Below are 24,988 nucleotides of genomic sequence, written 5' to 3'. Positions count from 1 at the left end.
TTCCTAGTAGAAATTTACAGGTGATAAGTTATGCAATACAAACTTACAGTTGAAATGGATGTTAAGTAGTACATGACTTCCATTTCAACTGATATCTTCAACAATATTGCATTGCGTAATGTTGAATTTAATAACATTATTTCTTTGAAATAAATATTGTTGAAATTCATATTCAACTTTTTCCCATTTATTCTTTGCTCTTAACTTATGATCAATACAATCATGTGTGTGTATGTGTGTGGGGGGGGGGCATTAGGGGAATCAGTGAGCACCTCTAACTGCTGCAAGCTGTGCATGTGAAGAATACGTGTTACTATATGAGATGACGTGCAGGAGAGGCTGTAAACCGTTGTGTGTTACCTTTTTTTGCTGTTATCTTTAAAACATGCAACTGAATATCGAAAGGTGAATAATCAAATTGCCTTGTGTGCATGTGTGTCCTTTTTTCCTCTCTGATATAATACACGTGCGTCAGACATGGCCTCTAGGGGGGACGGATGAAATCCATCCATCCATCATCGGCCGCTTATCCTGCACTCAGGGCTGCAGGTGATGCTGGAGCCACATTTACAGACAGACATTCATTCACTCACTCACTCGCTCGTCCGGGGCAATTTTTCCCAATTTTTATCAGTTAAGCTGCTGCATGTTTTTGGGCCTACGCAGACACGGGGAGAACATGCAAACTCCACGCAGAAAGGTCCCCTGGTCAGAATTGAATAAGGGTTCTTCGTACTCTGAGGCCGAACCACTAACCACTGCACCTTAATGGGAAAATCAGTTCACCAAATTCGAGATAACACTTACTTTTTATACCAAGAGTTTTTACTGTCTTGTGCCCTTACCTGCAGCTCAACCTCGCGGTTTGTGCCGAAATGTAACTTGTGGCACCTTAAACCCACCCAAGACATCTGCAAGATCTTGGGCCAAGAACCGGAAAATTTTTACACATATATATATTTTTTTTTTCTTTTTTCTTTTTTTTTTTTATATATATTTATTGATAGAAGACTATCGGCCAGAATGAAAGGAAAGGTGCACAAGATAGTGGTGAGACCAGCGATGCTGTATGACCTAGAAACTGTTCCAATGACAAAAAGACAGCAGGCAGAGCTAGAGGTCGCAGAGATGAAGATGCTAAGGTTCTCTTTGGGAGTGACCAGGATGGATAGACTCAGGAATGAGTATCAGAGGAATAGCACATGTTAGATGTTTTGGAGGGAAGGTCAGAGAAGCCAGACTGAGATGGTTGGGTCATGTACAGAAGAGGGAGAGTGAATATATTGGTAGACAGATGCTTGAATTGGAGCTGCCAGGCAGGAGGTCTGGAGAAAAACCAAAGAGATGATTTATGGATGTAGTGTGAGAGGAAATGAAGGTAGTCGGTGTGAGAGAGGAGGATACAGAAAATAGGGTTAGATGGAGATGGTTGATTCACTGTGGCAACCCCTGAAGGAACAAGCCAAAAGGAGAAGCAGCAGAAGAAGTTTAATATATATATTATATTTCCACCCATTGCTTTTTCTATTTTATCACTTCTTTGAGAAAATTTTCTTGTCTTTTATATCAAATTTGGTCTCTTTTCTCAACTACCCCTGGTCACTAGAAAGGCTTCTCTGCAACGGATTTATCACAACACTAACACTAACCATTGCAACACCCACGAGTTAGATTTTTTTTTTTCTTGTTTAGTTTTGTTGTTTTTTTTTCCACATATAGTATACAGACAAAACACATGAACAAAACACATGAACAAAAAACATGGCTAAATAGAATCGAATGTCAATGATATATACAGGCATGAGGAAACATAAGGACATGAGGACATTCATTTTGTATGTAATCAATGAAGTGTAAGAATAAACAGGTTTTAAGGCCTACGAGTGAGATTCTTTGTTTAAAATTCTGCTGTAGTGACGTCAGGCTCACCTGACGAAGTCACTCTCAGGTAGCAACTTTTCTCCCGCATCTCTTTTCCCGTTTGCCTCTGACGTTACGTGATTCAGTCCACGATCACGATGGAAAATATGCAGTATATATTCATACATACATTGCTGTTGCTTCTTTAAAAAAAAAAAAATGTTAATAAAAACACACGTGTCGCCGCTGTGCGGTGTCACGTCTGCGCACGGGGTTTGTTCCTCCCTCCCTGTTTGTCGCATTGGATTCAAAAGGCGAGGCACATTGGAATTATCGGAATTTAAATTGCAGATGGAAGCCGCATCTTCGAGGATTGTTCTTATTGAACATTCGGGTGGAAGATGACTGTCACCGAGGCGGTGCGTGGGTGAATTGGTGCGGGACGAGAAGCGACTGGTCGGGGGAGAACCCGCAGGCAGGAAGAGGAAGACGCACTCGTCGGGTAGGTAAGGGGAGAGGAAATAGAAATAAAAAGAATCGTCTCTAAAGTGAAACCGTCCCAAACAAAAAGTGATGAATGGATGGAAGGGCAGATAGACGCATGAATGGGAGGACTAGAATACTGCAGCTTTCATTGTATTTACATTTACCGCTGCGTGTCTTTTCTTGTACATGCGCAATGTTCACCTTTGTGAAAATGCGGAGGTGCTCGAAGTTGGGCTCTTAATTTTAAAAATGACGATTTATCGAGAGAATTTTCTTGCAATTCCCCTCCCCCGTGTTTATTATTCCTACTACCTTCAGGTACGGGTTCTCACTGTGATCAGAGAAACTTGAAAATAAATAGACACTCCAGTGGAGTTTAGTTAATCGTTGCGTTATTCAGCTGTGTCAGCCAGACAGGTGAAAAGGCTACTGTTTGCATGTTTGGTATGCTTTTGAAGTGACATGTTTAACACACAGCAAGTATAATCTTGTCAACTAAAACTGGAGACACACACCCAGAATTTTTTAGATATTTTGTTTACATCCAAAGCAAACCTTATTTCTGTGGTTTTTGAGATCCCACAGCTATGGGCGGGATGTGGGTGTTCTCAAGCTCAGTCTCAAACATGAATATTGTTCTTTTACTGTTAAGACCTCTACTTTTGTTACATAAATATTTCCTTCTCCTCCTGAACATACAGGGCTTTCACAAAACACAGGACAGAGTGAAAGGCAGTGAGATAAACTGCTGGTACCATCCATGCTGGACCATGGGTAACCATAATGGCAAGGACAGTTACCGCCTAACAGGTATCTGAGCGTACACAAATTTATTTCTGTGTCATAGACACGCGGGTTAAACTCAGCAATTCTACTAGAAGCACTACACCTAAAAATTGAGCTATTTCACTTGTAAACACATGTTGTTAAATGCTCTTTTTTTACTGAATTAGTGTTAATTCCGAGACTGTGATGAAGGCCAGCTCCTTGATAAATGTCTTAGGTTATTGTCTTACCATTACAAATTAGAAATAGCCTATAATCATTTCACAAAAACAACAATTAAACAATGATTTAATAGTTTGCAAGGAAAAAACATGTATTCAATTTATATAGTACCTCTGCAATTGTTGGACTAATTTGTGTATTGTGAAACAAAGTATCCAGGAGTGACTCAAAAAGATGCTGTAATATTCCAACTCTACATTTGAAAATGGCTAAATATAGCACAATACTGAGTATTAAGTAGCTTCCACAAAAAGTGATGGGTTGCAAATCCTGGGCATCTGTGGTCTTTATTTTGAAAACTCCAGATTCAATTTCAGGGCACTGATACAGTCTTTAATTAGAGTTTCTATCACTCCTTTTCTGTTCAGTTGATCTGTTGATTTATCTAGTTCTGATTAGGTACTGTCTGATAGCAAAAGTCTTATCTCGACACGTGTTAAAGCAGCATAGAGCGGCAGCTTAGCCCCTGATCGAGCATCTGTGGAACACGAGTGGTTTTTGTCACGTCGACAGCTGTTTTAAAATGTACCTTCACTCCCCGGCCCCCTCCTGCGCAGGGCGGCATGCCGCTATAGAAGGAAGTGGTGAGTCTGCAGAATCTTGCAGTCCTACACAAGGGCAAGGAGAGGAAGCAGAGTTCTGACAATTTTTTCCTGGATGTTCATAGGAGTAGAAAAAGTAAACACTAAAAATGGCAAACAATAAGTCTGCTGCAGAAAATGTTCTTCTTTTGTGGATGTTTTGTCTTGCCTTTCTTTTTGAAATCAGCGGTAGAAAGCAGTCAGCGCTGTTGGTTGATAAAAGAGGCTTTTGTCAGTAGTGAGACCAGCTGAAAGAAGATAAGGGAAAACAGTGTCCCATACTGGATTTTGCAGTGTGTGTGTGTGTGTGTGTGTGTGTGTGTGTGTGTGTGTGTGTGTGTGTGTGTGTGTGTGTGTGTGTGTGTGTGTGTGTGTGTGTGTGTGTGTGTGTGCCAGCTGAGATATTGGCAGAAGAGCCTTTTGCTGCATCAGTCCTCCCAGGACAGAAAATAAGGGAGTGGACTCAGTGCCTGCAACTGCATTGAAGCAGCAGAGGGGTTAGCTTCCAGCACTGTAGTGTTTTGAAATATATTAGATTATTCTAAGGATCAAAACAATTGTGCTTTTCGTATTTTTTATATTAATCTCCGATGTTACTCCTCAGGATCTCCTTTAGATTTCTTCCAAACTCCTCCTACAACACCGTCCGAGGCAGAGCTGAATGCCATGGCCTTATCCTCAGAAGCTTCTTATAATAAGGTAGTAACATCATCATCGGAGGCTGCTACTGGCACCACCCCCTCGACTGCCTCTCCAGTTGCAGACTGGACACAGAAACTATCTGCTCCTTCAGAGTGGGCTGTTATCACTGTGGACACCAACGTCTCACCGGAGACAACTGTGAGCGATGGAGCGGCCGGACGGGACAAGGCAGCGGTCGGTCCATGTTGTGCTTCATCCCTGCCTCCATCCATGGGATCGCTTTCAGACCAGAGCTGGCAAGAGCGGGACAGCGGGCTGGAACCTCAGGCTGCAGCAGAAAAAGGCGGGGATGAGATGTCCCTAGTTTTACTGAGTCTAATGGAGCATTACCGAGCTTCACTGGGCCTTACCCCCAATAGTGGTGCGACAACAGGACCAGTAGGTGGGCCCTTTACTCTTCTTTTTACCATTTAAAATAAGTTGTATCTTATCTCAAATCACTGCTGTGTCTGTTTGTTATTGAAAAACCACTGCCTTGTGCTAAATGTTTGTTCAAATCCCAAGTTGTTATTGGTAAAACATTGTTATAATTATAACCTCTGTCAATCCTTTAGAGATGTTTGTGTACTGTAAACTATTCTGCATTGATAGATGAACTGAATCTATAACGACAACTTACATTATGTGTCTGCAAAACCCATTATCTCCAAACATGGACCTGAACTTGTGTTCAGGATGTTTCTAGTTTACATCCCACACTTTTCGAAAGACAGTATGATTGGCTCCAACATATTTTCAATGTGAGTGGCATGGTGGCACAGCAAGAAGGTCCCTGGTTCGATTCCAACCAGGTTCCCCCAAGGTCTCCAGTTTATTCCGCATTCAACAAAAGGCATTGGAGATCTTTAAGTACCCAGATGTGTAAATGAAAGTGTGGCTGGTTGTTTGTCTATGTGGCCCTGCAATTGTCCAGTTGTACCCTGCCTCTCACACAGTGACAGCCGGGATAAGTTCCAGAACCCCTGCAGTCATAAGTGCAAGATAGGCATGTAGACAATGAATGAATTAATGAATATTTGCACATTGTCACAAACATATATAATAACGACAGGTTCAAGGAAAGCACAGCCCAGTACCAATCTACAAAGGGAAAAACTCTGAAATATAAAAAAAGCAACAATCAGTAAAACATAAACTTCACTGAAGCGTTTAGTTAATAGTTCTAGTATTGACATACGGTTTTTAACATGTTGGCACATTTCATGTGTGGGGTTTTCCTATTATTTGTCAGAGCTGCTTAAGCACTTGATAACAGAGAGAGAGGAGCTGTTTGAGGAGGTGAGCAGCCTGAGGGAGACACTGAGGGTGAGTGAAAAGTACAAACCATTACTTTACAGTATTTGAGGCCTTTTGCAACTGCTGTGAGAAAAAATAAAACAGTATTATTTAAAAAATTTGGGGGGATCAAAAATTCTCTTGAATTGATTTCTCTTTAAAAAAATAAAGAGAAAAAAATCTTCAACTTAAACGAGAATATGCAGTGCCATTGGGCATCAGTGATATACATTACTTGTGATATATTACTGCATTATAGAATTATTCATGGAAGTGATGCTTTGTGCTAGTTTTATAAGGTGCATCCATTATTTTGTCCACTGTGATAGACAGAGAGGTTGGAGTGGCAACAGTTCCAGTGTGACCTGCAGGTGGCCGTGTCTGTGGCTGACCGGCTGCGGGCTGAATCAGAGCAGGCTTTGAGTTTGCTTCAGGAGAGTCACAGGAGTGTGGAGGAGCAACTGGCCCGGGCTCTCAGCAGACAGCAGGATCAGGACAGAGATCTGGCGGCTCTGAGGACAGAGCACAGAGGAGTCTGCAACAAATTGGCTGAACTCACCGTGCAGCAGCAGCGGGACCGAGGTGAGCTGGATGCTCTGAGGAGAGCATGCGGGGAAAAGTCTGACACAGAGGATGCAACAGCAGGACAGAATGAAAGGGGAAAGTCTGGGGAGAAAATGGAGGAAACTGTGAAGGAAGCTGAAGCAGAGCCTGAAAGAAAAGAGAACGCAGTGGCTATAGAGATGGATGCTAAAGGTGTGGATGAGTACCCTGAAGAAAGCAACGGATCAGGAAATAAACAGGTGAAAGGGAAGGGGGTTGCAGAGGGATACCTTCGCAGTTTGGCTGCCCAGGAAAGGAAAAAAGACGGGCGCGAAGAAAAAGATCCGAGGCGGATTGTGATGCTGTCCGAAAGATCTTGGTGAGTTTACGTGAAAGATACATTATAAGAGCATCCAGCTTCTGATCTCCTATGTTTTTCCTCTTCTTCTAGGAGCCTCTCTCGTCTCCCGTTCTCTCCGGACTCCTTCAGTCAAAATGGAAGCTCAAAAAACTCAAGCACAACATTGCCACTATGCAAGGTTCAAACACAGTTTGTACATTATCGGTGCATTTACTCTTTAAACCTTGGTGAGTCTCGAACTTAGCAGTCGGTCCACGGTCTCCTGATAAACTGACAGAAAGAAGAGCCAACCAGGGGAAGGGTGAATCGGGTGCTGCAGCGGCAAGACAGCTGGTCCAGCATTTGCACAGGTGTGTGTGAATTCTTTACTGTGCATGCAGCACGTTAATTCATACTGAACTTAAAGTGTTTTCTATATGACAATATTTGAATTAAATAAGGTGATTTCTTGTGTGCTGCATTTTTTTTTTTAAATCAGAAGCTTTAAAGTAAAGAGATGGGACCCAAACTACTGGAGGTTTGTGGTTACAAAAGTTAATGCTAAATGTCTATTTCAAAGTCACTTTGAAACTTTTTGACAGTGAGGCTGATGTTTTGGTTGAGAAAAATAAATATACTTCCAGAACCACATGGTGTAAATGAATTAGCCAATATAATTGTGGCTGCATTTAAATTTTTCAGCAACACATGACGAAGACCAAAGCTCAGACTCCTTCAAGTGAGTAATCACAATGTTATTTTATTGAATTTGCCCATAATGTAACTCCTGTATCTCTTTATTCGGAGAGACAGGTAAATGTTAAGCATTATGAAACTCCATATCAGTTTTTACAATAAATTTGTTTCTTTTTTTCCTTTTGGCTGCCCCCTTCAGGTAGTCAGTCATCTGTCGCCATCTAACCCCATTCTCTGTATCCACTTCTCTCATACCAATTAATTCCCACTTGAAAAACACACAACACTCTTCCTTTTTCAGCTTCCACTACTTAGTCCTCTGTCGCCTTTGTCTTCATCTTCCTTTCTTGATAAGAATCCTTCACATTACATCTGAAGTCAGACGATCTACTTGTCTCCTCTTACATTTACTCCTATGTTACCCTATGTTCCTGTCTTTTAAGGAAACAGCCGTGGTATTCACTGCAGCCCTTTCCATAATTTTTGCAGAGTGCCTCCATCTGTCCCTCGGCATTGCTATCCTGGATACCAAACCTACCGATTACTTCTTCATCATCTGTTATCAACATGTCCATTGAAATCAGCACCAACTACCTCCTTCACATTTCTAGGGATGTTCTGCATCACCTCATTGAACTCACTCTAGAATTTCTTTTCTTCTCTTCTAACATCCATCCTACCAATTTTTTTTCAAAAGAACTAAAACTTCAAATGACTTCATGAGTTGGATTGAAATCATCTCTACTTCACAGACCTCGAGATGGTTTCAGTGCACTGCTGAGGCGCCATGGTGGCTCTAGAAGAAATTCTCTTCTGCGCTGGTGCCAAGGTCGTACTCAAGGTTATAAGGTTTGAGGAAAAGAATTCATGAGATAATCACAATCTGAAAATTCCATAATTTTCAATGTGACAGTTAATGTCACTGCTGCTAATGCACCTCAGCATACATACTCTGTGTGTGTGCTGTGTGTATATACATACATTTATGTATATATATATATATTTCTGGCAGAATATTGATATCACAAACTTCAGCAGCAGCTGGGAGGATGGCTTGGCATTCTGTGCAGTGTATCACACGTACCTGCCGACTCGCATCCCGTTCGACAGCCTCAACCCAGCAGAAAAGGTAAAACTGCTGTAGCAAATAAGGCTTTTTAAAAACATCAACATGAATTCTTTGTAAATGCTGCCTCACTTACTGCTGTCTTTTCTTTTAGAAGGAAAACCTGGACCTTGCTTTTAAGACAGGAGAAAGTGTTGGAATTACTGCCACTCTGGTAAGACTCTACCCATACACCTTTTGATCAAAACTAACAGTGTGGATGGATGGATGGATGGATGGATGGATGGATGGATAGACACTGTGTATCCAACCAAGACTTATGTAACACTGTATTTCATCAGAAATTAATTGAAGATATCAAACAAGTTAATAAATTTACTACATCGAATAGATCACCACTTGTTAATTTGTGTTAAGTTGGCATAAACCAGACGGACTAGGTCATTACGAATAATTGACATAAAACACTACAAAGCCCAAAGGAGGTCACGAGGTATTTACTAAATTCACGATTTAGTTCTGATGAACAGTTCGGTGACTGAATTGCAACTTTTGTAAGTCGCTTTGGATAAAAGCGTCTGCCAAATGTAAATGTAAAATTAAAAGATTTCTTTGTTTAACATTTGACTGTCCGGTGCTTTCTCTCTTTTCATGGTCACCGTGACAGACAGTGGATGACATGGTGAAGGCAGATGGGCCGGACTGGCAGAGGGTACTAGGCTACGTGGAGAGTATATTTCGTCACTTTGAGATGTGAAGCTCCTTCGTCTTGCCTCTCTTCTTATCCCTCAATTTTACAACTGGATCGGCTGTTTACTTAAAAGGGAGCTGTGCTCACATGCTGTTCTCCAGCAACCATGTTTCAGCAATATTGGACTTTGACCTCGATTTGATATCGGCACACTTCCACTGCTCAAAAATGAGACATGCCTGACAGTGAAATTACTATGGCGGTAAAATTGACTTTTTTTTTCTTCAAACACAGGAACACATCATTTGAGCTACTAGGTTACTGTAATTACATTGCACAAGAGTTGTTTTGCATGTTGTTTTTTTGCACTATTTTTGCACCAATTAGTTCTTTAGATGGAAAAAAGGCACTTTATGATGAATAGAAATTTTATTTTAAGTAGATTTGAACACTGGGACTTGATTTCTTTTCAAATCTGCCAAGAAACACACTGTCAGGGAGCACCCAAAAACTAAATATCATGCAGCTGGGGGCAGACTTGAAACCAAATTTTAGATGTGCAATAATATTTTAACCACGTTGTCTCAATAAAACAGTAAATGAGTGGATGTGAAACTATGTAAGGTCTTAAATATTTTTTTAAAAACTCAAGATTGTTGCCAATGCCTAACTGCAATAAAGTTATATGTGGAAGTTTTCTTTTCTCTCAGACATTTTTGTTCTTGTAAAATTCAGAGAAATATCTTAAATACAAGATGACATTTATTTGATAGCATCAAATTGGTATAAAAAATGATAAAAGAAATGTTTAAGGTTGAATAGCACAAGAAAAACCCACTGTGTAAGAAATAAATACAGAAACATTCAAAAAAGCAATAAGTTAAAAATTTAAGCAAACATGAAATTCCCTAAAACACGTGCAGGGTAAGCTGAATGGGTATGAGTAAAAACATGATTTATACACAATTTTTATCATTGAAGGTATCATTGTCGGTTTAAATTTCAGTACTTTCATAATAATGGTCTGGATGTAGCACTTTCATAATCAAAACCAGGCATGGGCAAACTACAACTAGCAGATCCCTGAAGGTAACGACCTCCTGGAGGTCTCCCGCGGCAAACAAGGCAACCTGTCCACTGGGAAGGGAAAGAAGGCAACCTGGCAACTAGTGGGACTGGAAGTGGTGTTTTTAGTCCCACTGATTGCCTGCCATGGGCGGAGTTGTGCATCAGAGTGGACCAAATCAGCTGGACCACCAGAAAAAGCACTTAGAAGAGTGCTTTAAAAGATTAGAAGAGTGACAACCAAGGCAAGTTTTAAGCTGGCAGTCAAATTAGCGATTGGCCACATTTCTAAACATCCTGCAGATGGCACAAAAGATGCTGAAGATGTTTGGCTCAACCAACATATGTGAGCAGATATTCAGTATCATGAACATCAACAAAGCCTGTCACAGATCCAGGTTAAATGACCAACACCTTTGGATCCATCCTTGCCTAAACAAAACTCAAGGATTTGACACGCTGGCAAAATAGGTTAGATCAACAACACTGTTCCGACTGAAACTGAACATGAGTTTCTCTAATGTTTTATGAAATCAATGCATTTGGAAAAGAATTTTACAAAGACCTTGACATCTTCATGCTTTGCTAAAAGACCAAATACGTTCATGGAATGGCTTTACTAAAATTCAACCTATGTCATTTATGTTAGTTCACACAAACACTTCATCCATCTGTTCCTGGCTCAGCCCCTCTGTCAAATTTCAGAAACCACTGTGGCCCACGAGTCAAAAGGTTTGCCCACCCCTGGTCAAGACAATCCTTAGTTGTACCAGAGAATGAAAAAGTCCCTATGAAGCTGGAATGGCGCCCCCTATAGGTGGTGTTGACAGAGGCGGCAAGAGGAGAGACTTCAGTTTGACTGACATGGCTGCGATTTCAGGGTCTTGTGTTTCATACATCTTCACCAGTCGGGCAAATTTGAGGACACCTGTGGGTGAAGAAGATTATGAACAGCAAATTCTTTTCTAATCTCTATTTTGACAATTTATGTTGCTGTGACAGTATTATATTCCTGGTTCGCTTCCGAGCTCTTCCTACTGCGTAGAAGTGTTGTTGAGCAAAACACTAAACCCAATTGCTACCCTGGCGCTGCTCGACAGCAGTTTACCACTCATGGCTCATTCATGATGGGTTATTTGCAGAGAACAAATTCCCCCACGAGGATTAATATAGGATAAATTATTATTAATTATCATTATTATGGCAACTATCTACATATACTTAATATCATTGTATCACAATTTCTTCATCTAGACATGAAACACTGTTTGCTTAAAATCTAATTTTGCTTTTAACTATTTTTTCATGCTTAGGTATATCATTTTAAGCAATTCTACTTGTTTTCAAATTGAGGGGAAAATACCATAGGTGAGCAAAATATAAGAAAGGTCAAAAGGGTCATGAAAATATTACACAAATTGGTAAGAAATGTTACTTCGAAACAGTGGCACAAATTAAAACACCAGCAATACCGGAAATGGTGGACAGGAGCTATTTTTCACTGTGTTGTGAACATAATCAGTTACTTGTTTATGTATTTGCCGTTAGATGTTTTCTTTACTAGCGCAGATGTAATATATATCTAAGAGGAGCCTGTTATTATTATGTGGGTTTTCTCAAACATCAAACTATCCTATCTTTGATGCTGATCTGTAAACAACTTATTTACCTGTATCCCTGTTCCACAGTAACAATCTGTTGTCAACATGTAAATGTATTAGGGTCCCTGGATCCTTCTTTTGTTTTCATCAAGCTGTGGGCCTCTGGCTGCACAAAAAGTGTTCTGAAGTATGCTGTTAGGTACCACAAAAAGGTACATCTTACTCAGAGCATTGAATTGCACTGAGTAAAGCTGCATGCCCTCTTCAGAGGAAATGAATAAAGTCAAAGAATGACCAAAAAAGTGTTTGGCCATCTCACCTTCTCCTTCATTGTTGAAGCCATAAGCTTTGATGACCTCTTGTTGAATCTGTGTGGCCACAGGGAGCACTAGCTGCAGCATCTTGCCCATGTCATTGCAGGCACTCTCACGGGCCTCCTCCATCCTCACTGCATTTTCAGGGACTGAGAAGGCCTGGATCACCTCACTGAGAACCACTGTCAAAAAAAAAAAAAACATCAGGAGGTGCCATGCTTTTGAATCATGTGTATTTCATCACCACATAAACCGATTCCCCTCAAAACGTATTTCCACTTAAGAATCCACGGCACCCAACAAACACGAAGTGATCTTCGGCTTCGGCTTTAATTAGTTCTTTTGACGTATCGAAATTGTAGAAAGCTTTGTGAGATCTAAAGTAAAAATACAAGGGTAACGCCTAACCAATTCTCTATATTTCTGGAAACTAAACTAGATAAAAGCAAGTCCAGATATCAGTGAAGGAACTTACACATCACAGCAAAAGGACAAAACAAAGCCAAAATGATGTAGATGCATTGTTTGACTAACAGAGCTAGTCAAGAAAGAGTTAAGCTGGAAGGAAATACACCAATGTCTCAAAATGATGGGATGAACAGAGAATCCGATCATGACCTTGAGCAGGTCAAGTCTCCTCACCTCTAGTCTGCTCAACAGTGAGGGTGGGCTGCTGTGCTGGAGCTGAGGCCATGTCTGGTGGAGAGCAGAGGGACACAAAAGTTAGGCATCAAATTTGTATCTTAATTTTGGAAACCTAAGAAGCCACGACTGCATCGAGCAAGGACTGACCCCTTGTTGTTCACGAAAAAGGTAACAGTTGTAACAGTATTCAAATTACAACAGCCATTATAAATACAGGTCAATCTACGAAGAAGTGATGATCTACAGTAGAGGCTATTGTTGTATATTGTGGTCTTATTTCATGGTAGTCGGGAGCACGATTCTGGCGTTAACTATACTAATAAAACTGAAATTATGTCAAGACTTTAAGTCGGCTAGCCTGACACCAACATTAGTAACTTGTGATAGTTCAGATTTTTTCGTCAATAGTCAGCTCACAAGATGGTCCTTCAGATAAAAAGTGCCAGAGAGATTCGACACGAGAGGGTTTGCCGAGTCCACGTCTCGATAATATAGCCGTTTATTTATACCATTTCGACAGTTAACAGATCACTAACACATGCTAGAAGTGGGAAAAGGTCATCGGGACCCCTCTAAATATGTGGATTTTTTACCATTGGCGTATTTTTCTCCTGCTACTCACCATAAGCTAGATAACGAACAAGCCACGAAAGCGCCGCCCTTTACGACAGAAAATGCTGCTTTACGTCGTGACGTTTTCATTTCAGGCAAACGTGGCAGAAGGAAGTAAACAACATAGAATTAACCAAAGTTCTACCAAATGTAGTCTAATTGAACGATAGAGTTCATGTCATTGAGGATGTTTGGAGTATAATACAATTTATTATCTAAATGCAACGCCGGGGGAGACGAGTTTGACCGAGTTCTGTGTTTTAAACCCGACAGTGTAAAATGAATGCTACAAGTTCCGGACGAATGGAGCAGAAGCTTGCGGAGTTCCGAGCACGGCGGCAGGCTGGGAACCCGCTCCGGCGGGCTCCGTGTGACGCCCCGGCGCCCAACGCCGACCCGGGAACTGACACGCCGGCGGCTGACGGTCAATCGAAGGAGGATCGTCCATCGAACAGTCAGGCTTCACCTCCGACCCCTCAACACAAGGTTGGCACAGTAAGCTAACTTCTGAGTATTTTGAAAGCGACATGCCCTGTCATCAATCGCTCCGTGCACAGTTTACTCCTCAGTTAGCACCGCTGGCTGATCCGTTTATCAATTATCGATTTTATTTATAATGGATGACAGCTCAAGCACACGTGTGACTGAACCGCACATTCCCAAACACTGTAACTAAAATGAACACCAGGGATGTTTGTGTTTTAATCATGAATGCAATTTATGCAATATTCTAGATCTGCAATTTTGCCAAGTGAACTGTCTTGCGAGATTCACTGTTTAAGATCCTCCTAAAATATGTGTATTAGTTAATTCTAAGTACTATTGACAATCATTCAAGTCAATAATGTAGACCTTGAGTGGCATGGTCATATATGTGGGACCGGTCCTGTGGCAAGGAATCAAGAAATCCCAGAGTAAAAATAGTTATAACTTTTGTCATGTGATTGAAAAAAAAAACAAAGACAAGCAAGCAATGAGAGAGACTCGGTGTCCTTAAATTATCCTGATATCGGTTTTGTCACTGCGTCATACTCAGAGCATTTAGACACAGACGCCTGCAGGATATATTATGTGGCAGTGTTTACAGGCAACCAGCACTTCATGTGATGCCATATGTTTTGCAGGACCAGAGTGACTGGCTGCTGAACAGCACACTGGGGAGGTGGCTGGCTTCCAGAAATGTTTTCATCTCTAATGTTTCAGTTCTCAAAGTGCTGCTTTGGCTGGTGCTTCTTGGCCTCTTTGTCGAACTGGAGTTTGGTTTGCCCTTCTTTGTCATCTCCCTCTTCTACTGGATGTATGAGGGTCTACGTACCCCCACTGGCCGTGAACCTGGAGAACTGAGTGCTTATTCCGTCTTCAACCCGGACTGTCAGGCTCTGCTGGGTTCTCTCACAGCCGAGCAACTGGAGGGAGAGATGGGTTACAGACCTCTGGCAAACAGATGAATGGATTTTGATGCATATCAGTGCTGATCATGATAACAAGAGCATTATTTCAGTATCACTCATTAAACTGGCAGTTTTCTTCTCTCTGTTTCATTCCACCTTTCTGGTTTATTCTGTTCAAGTTTTGCACATTCACAGTTCTAACTTGTAAAATAAAGTGTACAACAGTTACTTAAGGTTACAAATAACCTTTATAATAATAACTTGAAATATCTTAGACTGCAGCCCAAGTCAAGTCAGAGAATACAAGTACCAACTCACTTTTGTGATGGGATAGCAGAGCTGGCTTTAGTTTAGTAAAAAAAAAAAAAATGAAATCCCTTGGTGTGGGGAAAATATGAACAAAATAAAAAATAGACGCGGGTGACGACGCACAACTTGCAAACACGCACTGATACATCAATTTTGATTCACCTAATAAAAAGGAACGGGCAGTAGAACCGTGTTAAGTTTGACGCAGACTCCCCGGATTTAAAGGAAAGGCGCAGTGTGTGTGTCTAGAAGTACCAAGATTATCGTATCTATATAATTTTGCATTCCCAGTTGAACTGTGTCTGCGAAGTCTGTTATTTAATTCAGTTGAAGTCAGTAAACATTCCCGATTGTTGTAGCCGAAGTAGTGTGTCACCAGCAGGTGTCTCACTATCTTGGCACTTCCTGTTCTTCTGTTCAAGCGTATCTCACTACTTTAGTTCAATGATCTTACATCCCTCTTCTCCAAAACAATACCGAATACTTCCAACTTTCATCTCGAGTCCGTAGATGTAAGTATTAATCGTATTCTTTACTGAAACTCGCATGGGTTTTAATTGCACGTTAAAGGTTAGCTTGTTTTTAGCTTGTTAGCATGTTAGCTTTCACTAAATTCTGACTTTAAGCCAGAGCGATCTTGTGTCCAAACCGGATCCCCCGCCCCCTAAAGCAGTTTATTCCATGGCTGGCAGGTTTTGGAGCATTACCGAACTTGAAGATGCGGGGCAGGATACTTTAGGAAAAAGTAGTAGTCAATACATACTAGGATGCACCGGTGCATGATGTGCTCCGTGCATGATGTACTCCGGTCCTTTACTCAAGCTGGGGAAATGCAGTCATCTTTATTTAAATTAAAGCAATCAGATGTATTATCTGTGCTGACACCTATGTATTGTACCTAAATTAAAGTCCTCATTTTGCAGACTGTGTCTGTTGTCTCTTTGTATCGTGCATGTGATCAGTGGTGGGCAAATAGTTCAGAAGAAAAATGTGAATACACTATTGTGAAAAGTACAAGTTTGTAAGTATGACTAACAAAATGTACCTAAAAGATCAAAGTTGTCAAAGAGAAGCAGAATGTTCACGGTCTGTCTTTTACTATTACCTAAGATTGTTTGCAACGCAAGGTGTTTCCACCCAGATGTGTGGCTTATAAACACTGTTTAAGTGCAAAGCCTGTTTGTTTGTTTGGTGTGGTTTTTGCAATAGATATAGGAAGTTTGAGGTCATTTTAAAGATTTTATATGCCAATTAAGCTCAAGTCCATCCTGCAGATACATATTCTTCAAAACCTCGTGACTAGACATCAAAATCTGTTCTCCTAAGAGCAACTGGTAACTATTGTTACTAAAAATATAAAGGGTACCAGCTTTTACTAATGGATTGTAGTGGAGTAAATATACAACATTGTCAAGTAAAATAACCTTGAAGAGAGTTGATTAAATTATTATTTTGAATGTACTTAGTTGCTGCCTATCACAGATCAAATTTGTGTCCACCAGACTCCACAATGTCTGGGAGTCCTGCGGTGATTCGTCTGGTGGCCTCAGCGTTCACTGTAGCTGAAAAAGCTGGAGAAATTGTGAGGAAGGTGCTTCAAAGCGGAGAGCTTGGCATTGTGGAAAAGGTAAGACCTGCAGCATTAGAGTTCTGCATGCAGTAAAAATACAAAGTAAACTTCGCTAAAGTTTTAGTTATTTTTGTTTTCTTTCTTTTATGGATCTCCTGTGGTTCCACATGCAGAGTGGTGCAAATGACCTGCAGACCTTAGCAGATCGACTGGCACAGCAGAGCATTTGCACCTCGCTCTCCAGACATTTCCCCAAAATCACCATTATTGGTGAGGAGGTGAGCGTCGTGAGGGTTTGTTAAGATTTGTGAAAGAGAAAACACACGTAGGTGCACAACAACAGGGTAATGTCAACCATTACTTAACGTAGGAGCTTCCGGCTGAGGAAGTCCGGGAAGACCTCATTGAAACTGGTCATGCTGAGGAAATTCTACAGAAGAGCTGTCCTGCAGAGTATTGCGCCCTAAACGAGGAAGAGGTAACAACACAATAGTCTGAGAACACTTTGTTAACATGAATCCAGTACTTTTGTAATATTTGTACTCATGCTTGAGACTTTTGGTAAAAGATCTGATCAATTCCACGGGAAAATTCTTCTGCTTGTACAACCTCAGCTAGTTGTCTGGGTGGATCCCCTGGATGGCACAAAGGAATTTACTGAAGGTGAGAAGAGTTTGTTTTTTTTCTGGTAAAGAAGATTAACATAGTGAACATCAGAAAACACACACCCTTGTGACTTGTTTCTCCATCGAGACAAATTGAACTAAATTATCATAGTCACACACATCCATTTGTGTACAGAATAAGTGATGGTCCAAAGCCTATTACCCCACCACTTTTAGCTCTGCCACCAGGGCAAGGGAGAGAGTGCAACACAGACTTTTGATTATTGGCTGAATATATCAGTGTTTGATTTATGATACATAATGCACTCAACATTTCAAAATTCAGCCTCTCCATCCAATGGGACCTGTCAGTATTTTGTTGCTATCTGAAGAAAAAATCCTCAGAAATATGTTGAGATTTAGACAGTTTTTTGGAATCAAATTTAACCACAGTCAACAAACACTTAAAGTTTAGTGCCTCTCTGTTGTTTTGTACAATTATTTTTATGCTGTGCTGTTCTTTTGTATTGTATTCTGTGTTCTGATTGTAATCCATTACATCGCCTTTGAGCATCAGGTAAATGGATCAGATTTCCCCAGATTTTGTATCAAGTGACACAAGTTGGTGTTAGAAGGCATGCTGTTGAGTGGAGATATTTACCTTTTTAGAATGAGCTCCAGAACCTATAATCCTCTTGTCAAATGAGATCATTTAATTTAAGCTTCTACACAAATGAAATGACACGTGTATATTTTCACACTGCACAATGATTTTAAAAATCGGTAGACAAATTAACAGTCTAATCATAGACAGAAAATGCAAGCACCCCAAAAACAAACTGCTTAACTGAAATTGTCAAGCTTTCTTTCAAATAACAACCAAAACATTCAATTATTGTATTTAAAGTCCCATACATTTTTTTTCGATCATCATAGGCAGATGCATAGAATGTTATGAATAGCAATATTAGATATTGTTTGGTTTAACCTCACTTTGTCAGTTTGGGGTGCTCACTTGGTTCACTGTTGCTTTTATTTTCCTCCTCTGTGTATACCTGTTTTTTCTTCTTTCTCTGTCACCCCATGCCCATGTCTGCTGGTCCCAGCAGCATCAAAGTGCCTCCATCCACAAAGGCTCAGACACAAGGTCGGAAAGCCTCTCAGCCTCTCAGCACGCCTTCTGTATGGGTGACAGGCAGCCTCTGTAGGAAACTGACAATTTAACATTGGCTGTCTAGAATATGAATACTTTGAGTCAACTAGACAGTGACTTATTGTCTTTTTGTGCATTTAAACACCACTGACAACTTATTGAAGCATAAATGTCAAAATGCAGGAAATGCACTCTCAAGTGGCTAACATCCTGCTGTTTTCTTTTTTTTTTTTTTTTTAAATCAGGGCTACTGGATAATGTGACTGTGCTCATTGGAATTGCATATGAAGGCAGTGCCATTGCAGGAGTGATCAATCAGCCCTTCTACAACTACCAGGTCCAGACAAGACCAAACCACCCACTGAAGTATCATTGAATTTGCACACATGCTTAAAACAGGCTTTTCCCCATCAGCTTGGTGCAGGGGCCACTTGGGGGAGGACCATATGGGGAATGCTTGGACTGGGCGCATTTGGATTTCAGCTACAGGAGGTGCCAGGGGATAAACGCATTGTCACCACTACCCGTTCCCATAGCAACAAGCTTGTAACAGACTGTGTCGATGCCATGGAACCACATGAAGTGATAAGAGTGGGCGGGGCAGGAAACAAGGTGAGAAGACGTTAAGATAGTCCCGACAAAAAAAACTCCAGGGGGGGCATTCCATTTTTATCCATTAATTGAATATTGAGGGTTAATTTTTCCAATCCTTAGAGGCCAGGTGATTACACTGTTCCATTGAGGTCTGCCTTAGAGTTCTGTTTAATGAAAAATCAGAAATTGAAGAAGATGACAACCAGGTATAAGATTATCCCATTATTTTTGTGTAATTGGTCTGCAGATTATCCAGCTTGTTGAGGGGAAGGCGTCCGCCTATGTCTTTGCTAGTCCAGGATGTAAAAAATGGGACACGTGCGCTCCAGAGGCAATCCTACATGCTGTTGGAGGTAAAACCTGTTTGGGCACTTTATGAAGAAGCAACAAAATGTGCATTTATTTTGAATGACTAATCGCAGGAAAAGCGGCAACCGCAATTTAGAGTTCAACAATGTAGAGAAAATAGTTTCTCAGGTAAAACTTTTCTATATCATTGCAGGGAAACTGACTGACATGCACAACAACGCATACCGCTATGACGCTGATGTGAAGCACTTGAACTCTGCTGGAGTTCTTGCAACGCTACGCAACCATGAGTACTACGTCAGTCGAGTCCCACAGTCAGTGCTCCAAAACCTGAAGTCCGACTGAAATCTTTATCTCCATCAACAGTAGCAATTTAACACCACATTTATATGTCCCAGAGACCGCTTGATTTTGTAGTCTTCATTTTAAGGTGACAGTTTATGAAAGTTCATCGAAGATTACCTCAGCACTGAATTACTTGAGTTTCTCAGCAATTTTGACGTTAGCAACACAAAGAAAGAAAGCAAGTTCAAAACTACTTTGATTTATTTCACTTGTTCAAAACAAACTTGTACAAACCTCAAGACATTAGAACATCTCAACTTGAGGGCAGATGGCTTGACAAGTAAAAAGGTTAAAATTTAAATGAAAAATACTTACTAAATCTCAATTAGTACAGATGATATGTTTTACTTCTTTCAATCAGCACATAAATATCATGAACTAGCACGATGCAAGCACCTTGACTTGATCATGATGATTTTTAAACTGTCCCGTATGTCCACTGAGTGAATGTACATTTCTTTCAATGTGAATTCAGGGCTTACATCTCTGGGTGGTAAAAAAAAAAAAAAAAAAAAAAAAAAAAAAAAACTCTCCAGTTTGGATACTGAATACACACCCCCCTCTTTCACTTGCCTACTTCAATGAGAGAAAATACTCTGATGTTTTGTGAGATATGGATATTGCACCCAATGTTACATCCAAATAATAAAAAGGCTTTAATATAATTGTTTGCAATTTCTGCTGGGTTTTTAAATAGTATTTATTGCATCTGTACTTAGATTGTATTTCCACAGGGGGAGGAACAGGTCATATAAAGACATGGTTTTAGAAAATTAGCTGTTCTTAAGTGCTGCTTGGTCAGCCAATCTGGACAGAAAGTGGAAAATGTGAATCTTTTGATGAAGGCCAACTGAAATACTCCAATCAATACAGTAAACGTGCATATGTTTGAAAATGTTCTAGTATGGAGAAAAAGACAGCATCGGATGCTCTGTTTTTGTATTTCTGTTATGAATGTTATGTTACTGTCGGGTGTAAGTGTGGGTATAGCAGTTACTGCCTGTCCAAAGGCAGAAAGCTGTAGAAGTAGGTGCAACCATCATGAAATCTATGAAAAAGGAGAAATCCTTGTCTTCGAGAACACATAGCAAACATGCACATGTAACTTCAGCTGAGTTTGTTTCAATATTGCTGAAAGGTCTGGGTCATAGAAATGAGACCAGGGTCACGCAAACCATGACATAAAGAAATACTACTCACATCTTGACAAATATTCACAAAAAGCAAAAGCACCCCATTAAATCATGGCCTAAATCATGGCGGTTGAGGAACTTGCTCGCCACATCAGGATACTCCCCATGTCATTCTCCCCCCAGCCCTGGACATCTTTGTCTGGGTCTGACCACAGAAGGCCACTCAAATAGTTGAGAAAAATATCAGGCAGTCACCCACTCAAGCAGTGACTTAATGCAAGTTTAATTTCCCGGCAGTTAAGTCTTAGGTTCCAGTAGTGGGTCCCCCCTTTTTAACAGTTAATTTGTTTCACATAAAAGGCATTGTGACACACAGAATAACAAGATCGACCGCTTTAAGGACAAGACGGACAACAACTAATGCTCAAGGAATTATTTTTCAGTGTCAAGGACATTTACCAAATGAGCAAATCTATCGAAAGCCAGTCCTAGCAGATACAAATGTAAATACGGCATCTAGTGCCTTCCTGGATGATCTTCTTCTCTCGGCTTTTCTCTTCAGGGGTCACCACAGCGAATCAACTCTCTACATCTAACACTATTCTCTGCATCCTCTCTCACTACGTCCATTAATGTTCTCTTTCGTCTTCCTCTAGATCTGTAAAAGATGGTTTCAGCTGATGGGTGCTTTAGTGCCATAGATGATAGACACATACTGCTAGATGTAGCATCAGAAGCAGACCTCCACTCACTGAAAGCTGCTTTTTGACACAAAGGGCAATATTCTTTCAATAAACTCCCACATGGTGGGGGTCAAAAGGCAAGCATGCAAGAGACAAAAAGTTGGTAGGCTGGCAAAAATCATGTTTTCAATTTGTTGTATACTAATCCAGTAGTGCCAAGATGAAGTTTTGCATTGTCACCCAACATTGTTCCGACATCTATTTCTCACCGCACCCATGATTCTTGCAAGACACTGGAGAGCAGACCTGTGTTTGAGACGTCAGCGGATCTCATGATGCGTCGAATCTGTTCCATGGACTGTTGGTCAGGTGACAACCCTAAAGGGAACAGGATATTAATGAAGATGTCATACCACAGGACATCCTGTGTATAATGAAAAATAGTAAATTTGTGAATGTGCAATGGCAGCACCTACTTGTACTTTGGACATGTTTAAACAAATAAAGGGCATGTTGTTATGTCTTTTATTATGTGGAATGACAACATTTTGAAATTCTGTATCTGTATAGCACCACGTTTGGTTTTAAATAAAGCTGTTCAGAGATTTAAGGCAGACTTGCAGGGTATTAAAAGAAATTGTGCAAATTGTCGCAAAAGTTTTTGATTTTCATTACTTGCTAGATTTTGACAGATGTTTCACAAAGTTCCATAATAGCAGAAAATGTTCTCATCAATAATGAAAGCTATTGGCAAACAATTAAAGCAGTCTGTAACTGTTTTCCCAAAGCTTGATGTTGAATCTGCACTTCCCTGAGGAAAAGATTAACAAATATAAAGTGGGTGGGAGTTCTTTAACAGAGTAAGAGGATTTTTTTTTTAGTCATGTAAATTTTTAAACTTGCACTCATCGTAGAAGCTATAGATCCGATTTATGGAGGCGCATTCGTTGTTACCCTGAGCAAGAAAACGTTTTCTGGATCTTGTATGCAAGCAGCAGGCACATGGTCACCAATGAAATGGTCTCCACATCACGCCCCAGGAACAGATAGTGGCCTCTGGGGCGAATCCTCCACATAAACAGCCTCAGTAGGTCTGTGTATTGTCTATGGATATCGCCTGAAAATATTTGGTGTCTCACTATTTGCATGAATCATAAACCTGCAATTCAGATCCAGGTTGCTCAAGTATTTGGAAAAAAAAAAAAACAAATAAGAAATTTGTTTTGGGGTTTTCAATAAAAGGGTCAAATACTGCTGAGCATTATTTTACTGATACCATTACTTTCAAAGCAGGGGTTCTGAAAGAGGAGCGTAGAAGTTTCAGAACCGAAATTCAAATTGACTGACTTGGAATCAGAAGCGGTCATTGGAAGGCTGGCTAAAGTATAAAGTGCAGGAAAAAGAGTTCAACACTGACCTCTTATGGTTTGGTTGCATCTTAAGACTTTTGAAAAGACTCGTGTAACACTATCATCTCACAACAGCGGACATCTTCTAGACTAGTTTTTAAGAGTTTTAAGTCTCAGTGTAGTCTGAGACTAAAGGTTGCAACGCCAGTAAGACTCCCTTATAGCTCTTAAAATTTCCTTCCAACTTCCAGTTATAAGTCTAGAAAATATGAGCACGAGACGTTCGACATTAATCATAGTTTTCCATTCGGTTGACTATTAACTTTACCTTTTAGTTCTCTTGAATAAATGATCAATAAAGCTGTTGATTAATTTCTCACCAAAAACAGGTTAGGTTTAGGTGTCCGTGGCAGTCATTTGCTGGAGTATACATGACTCACCACTTTTGTTTGGATTTTCAAAGCACATATCAAACAAAACAAAGCCAGATAATTTTATTGAAAAATATGAACCGTAGATAAAAACCTGTAGACCTTTGCTAAAAATATCAATTGGGCTCAAGTTACAATCATCATTACTCAATCTGAAACAGCAAATCTAAATTTATCAGAGTCTACGTTTGATTTTTAGATTAAATGTTAATTTGCTCAACTAAAAATTGAGTTTTTGTTTGCTTTCACTCTCACCTGCCTTCAATCATGGAGGGTGATGCACATAAACATGGACTAGACACACACACAGACATCCATGCAACAAGTTTCTTTTACAAACACATGATGATTTCTAATCTCATTTTACACAACAGGAAAAAGTAGCTTACAAGGAACCGCACTGTTGTAAGTTTTGAGGACATGGTGAAATACCTAATAAACAGGTCGAGATCTGATCCCTGAGACTAATACTTAAGTTCCACAGCAAATAAGTTTAGGTTAAGGCAATTTAAATGAAAGTCAGGAGATTTTGTTAATTATTTAACTGGGTGGCGGGTGTTTGGGAGGATAAGTAGGTTGTGTGACCATTGGCGAATGGCGTCCTGACAAGGTGGAGGGTTTGCAGTATGAATGTTCCAAAAGAACTTTGTGAAACAAACCTCAGACTATCATTACTGGAGCTCATCTTGGAAGAGAGAAAAGAAATCCTTATCCCCTCTTTCTGATGGCAAGATTTTCACCACGCGCTGTCTACCCCGGCGTTCAAATACGCAAATACGGACAAACGTACGTCCATAACCATAACTAACTGCAGGAGAAGAGATGAGCTTAAATTTTACATGTCGACAGTGTGGGGGAGTGACGGCTGTGAGACAACTCGGGGGAGTCCACGCATCCGCTTAAAGATTCGGTCATTGGCCCAAACGAATGCAGCCTTTCTTTCTTTTTTTTTTCGACTTTTCCCGTCGAATGCAGCCTAAATACTTTGTATCATACACTCTAGCTTCCAGTAAGTGGGAGATGAGGCAGTCAACAGTCCACTTGCTTTCTGCCATGTGTCAGATATGTGCAGGTGCAAAGAAGAAGGGCGCATCTGCCCTGAGTAAGAATTTTCAGGGCTCAATAGGAGATAAGCCAAAATCCCCAACAGAGAAAACTGGGTCCCTTCTGTTAGTGTTGACAGAAATTCGTCTGGGTACATTTTAGACAAAATATTCAATATGAGCGTTTTTACTTCATGTGTATTCAGTGACGCCGATATTGGAAATTGCATTATTCTCTCACTCATGTACAAAATGAAGGAGATGATATTGGACTTGAGGAAGGAGAGGTGGATCTCACCTGGTCATTCAACACCATGCAGACGGTTCAAAGGGCTCATCAGCAACTTCTACAACTGCATTTTTGAGAGCATCTTGACTCGGCTGCATCGCCGCACGGTACAACAACACTTCTTTGGATGCAAATGCCAGCAGTGAGTAGTGAAGACTGCCGAGAAGATTACCAGAAATCCACCGCCTTCTCTGCAGACCATCTATGACCACAGCGTCCACAAGAGAGCTGCCTCCATTGCTAAGGACCACATCCGATCCAACATGGACTCTTCACACTTCTAGCCTCCGGCCAGAGGT

At 40.6% G+C, this 24,988-nt stretch overlaps 4 protein-coding genes and 1 pseudogene across 6 annotated transcripts; 3 read left to right on the top strand and 2 right to left on the bottom strand.

The window, feature by feature from the left end:
• Window positions 1-2,162: 2,162 nt before the first annotated feature.
• LOC147222969 (uncharacterized) lies at window positions 2,163-9,728 on the top strand. The gene is made up of 12 exons (XM_086167528.1): window positions 2,163-2,362; window positions 3,048-3,156; window positions 4,540-5,019; window positions 5,869-5,942; window positions 6,242-6,834; window positions 6,907-6,994; window positions 7,094-7,166; window positions 7,498-7,534; window positions 8,244-8,340; window positions 8,504-8,620; window positions 8,712-8,771; window positions 9,225-9,728. Exons 2-12 carry the CDS (start codon window positions 3,117-3,119, stop codon window positions 9,312-9,314), a joined length of 1,749 nt encoding a protein of 582 aa, XP_086023654.1. The 5' UTR covers window positions 2,163-2,362; window positions 3,048-3,116; the 3' UTR covers window positions 9,315-9,728.
• grcc10 (gene rich cluster, C10 gene) lies at window positions 9,659-13,614 on the bottom strand. 2 transcript variants are annotated; one of them, XM_086167533.1, is made up of 5 exons: window positions 13,496-13,614; window positions 12,871-12,924; window positions 12,234-12,410; window positions 11,983-12,106; window positions 11,109-11,241 (listed from the first exon to the last, which is right to left on the bottom strand). In XM_086167533.1, the coding sequence occupies exons 2-4, from the start codon at window positions 12,920-12,922 to the stop codon at window positions 12,015-12,017; spliced, it is 321 nt and encodes a 106-aa protein (XP_086023659.1). In that variant the 5' UTR covers window positions 12,923-12,924; window positions 13,496-13,614; the 3' UTR covers window positions 11,109-11,241; window positions 11,983-12,014. The 2 variants fall into 2 exon arrangements, with proteins under 2 accessions (XP_086023658.1, XP_086023659.1); XM_086167532.1 differs by lacking the exon at window positions 11,983-12,106 and having other exon boundaries at window positions 9,659-11,241; window positions 13,496-13,565.
• On the top strand, window positions 13,513-15,025 carry saysd1 (SAYSVFN motif domain containing 1). Of its 2 annotated transcripts, none has more exons than XM_086167530.1 (2): window positions 13,513-13,980; window positions 14,610-15,025. In XM_086167530.1, exons 1-2 carry the CDS (start codon window positions 13,765-13,767, stop codon window positions 14,931-14,933), a joined length of 540 nt encoding a protein of 179 aa, XP_086023656.1. In that variant the 5' UTR covers window positions 13,513-13,764; the 3' UTR covers window positions 14,934-15,025. The 2 variants fall into 2 exon arrangements, with proteins under 2 accessions (XP_086023656.1, XP_086023657.1); XM_086167531.1 differs by having other exon boundaries at window positions 13,518-13,971.
• Window positions 15,026-15,157: 132 nt separating this feature from the next.
• bpnt1 (bisphosphate nucleotidase 1) lies at window positions 15,158-20,426 on the top strand. The gene is made up of 9 exons (XM_086167529.1): window positions 15,158-15,697; window positions 16,688-16,812; window positions 16,929-17,033; window positions 17,126-17,233; window positions 17,370-17,418; window positions 18,759-18,850; window positions 18,928-19,125; window positions 19,355-19,460; window positions 19,610-20,426. The coding sequence occupies exons 2-9, from the start codon at window positions 16,696-16,698 to the stop codon at window positions 19,759-19,761; spliced, it is 927 nt and encodes a 308-aa protein (XP_086023655.1). The 5' UTR covers window positions 15,158-15,697; window positions 16,688-16,695; the 3' UTR covers window positions 19,762-20,426.
• Window positions 20,427-20,754: 328 nt separating this feature from the next.
• LOC147222965 (serine/threonine-protein phosphatase PP1-beta catalytic subunit-like) lies at window positions 20,755-24,558 on the bottom strand (annotated as a pseudogene).
• Between the last annotated feature and the right edge of the window lie 430 nt (window positions 24,559-24,988).

This window comes from Fistularia commersonii, chromosome 20, assembly GCF_037954325.1.
Source record: "Fistularia commersonii isolate RoL2024-O1a breed Wild chromosome 20, RoL_Fcom_v1.0, whole genome shotgun sequence".
Taxonomy (NCBI): domain Eukaryota; kingdom Metazoa; phylum Chordata; class Actinopteri; order Syngnathiformes; family Fistulariidae; genus Fistularia; species Fistularia commersonii.
Note: the sequence above shows the minus strand (reverse complement) of the source record. Positions and strands in the feature narration are given on the sequence as shown.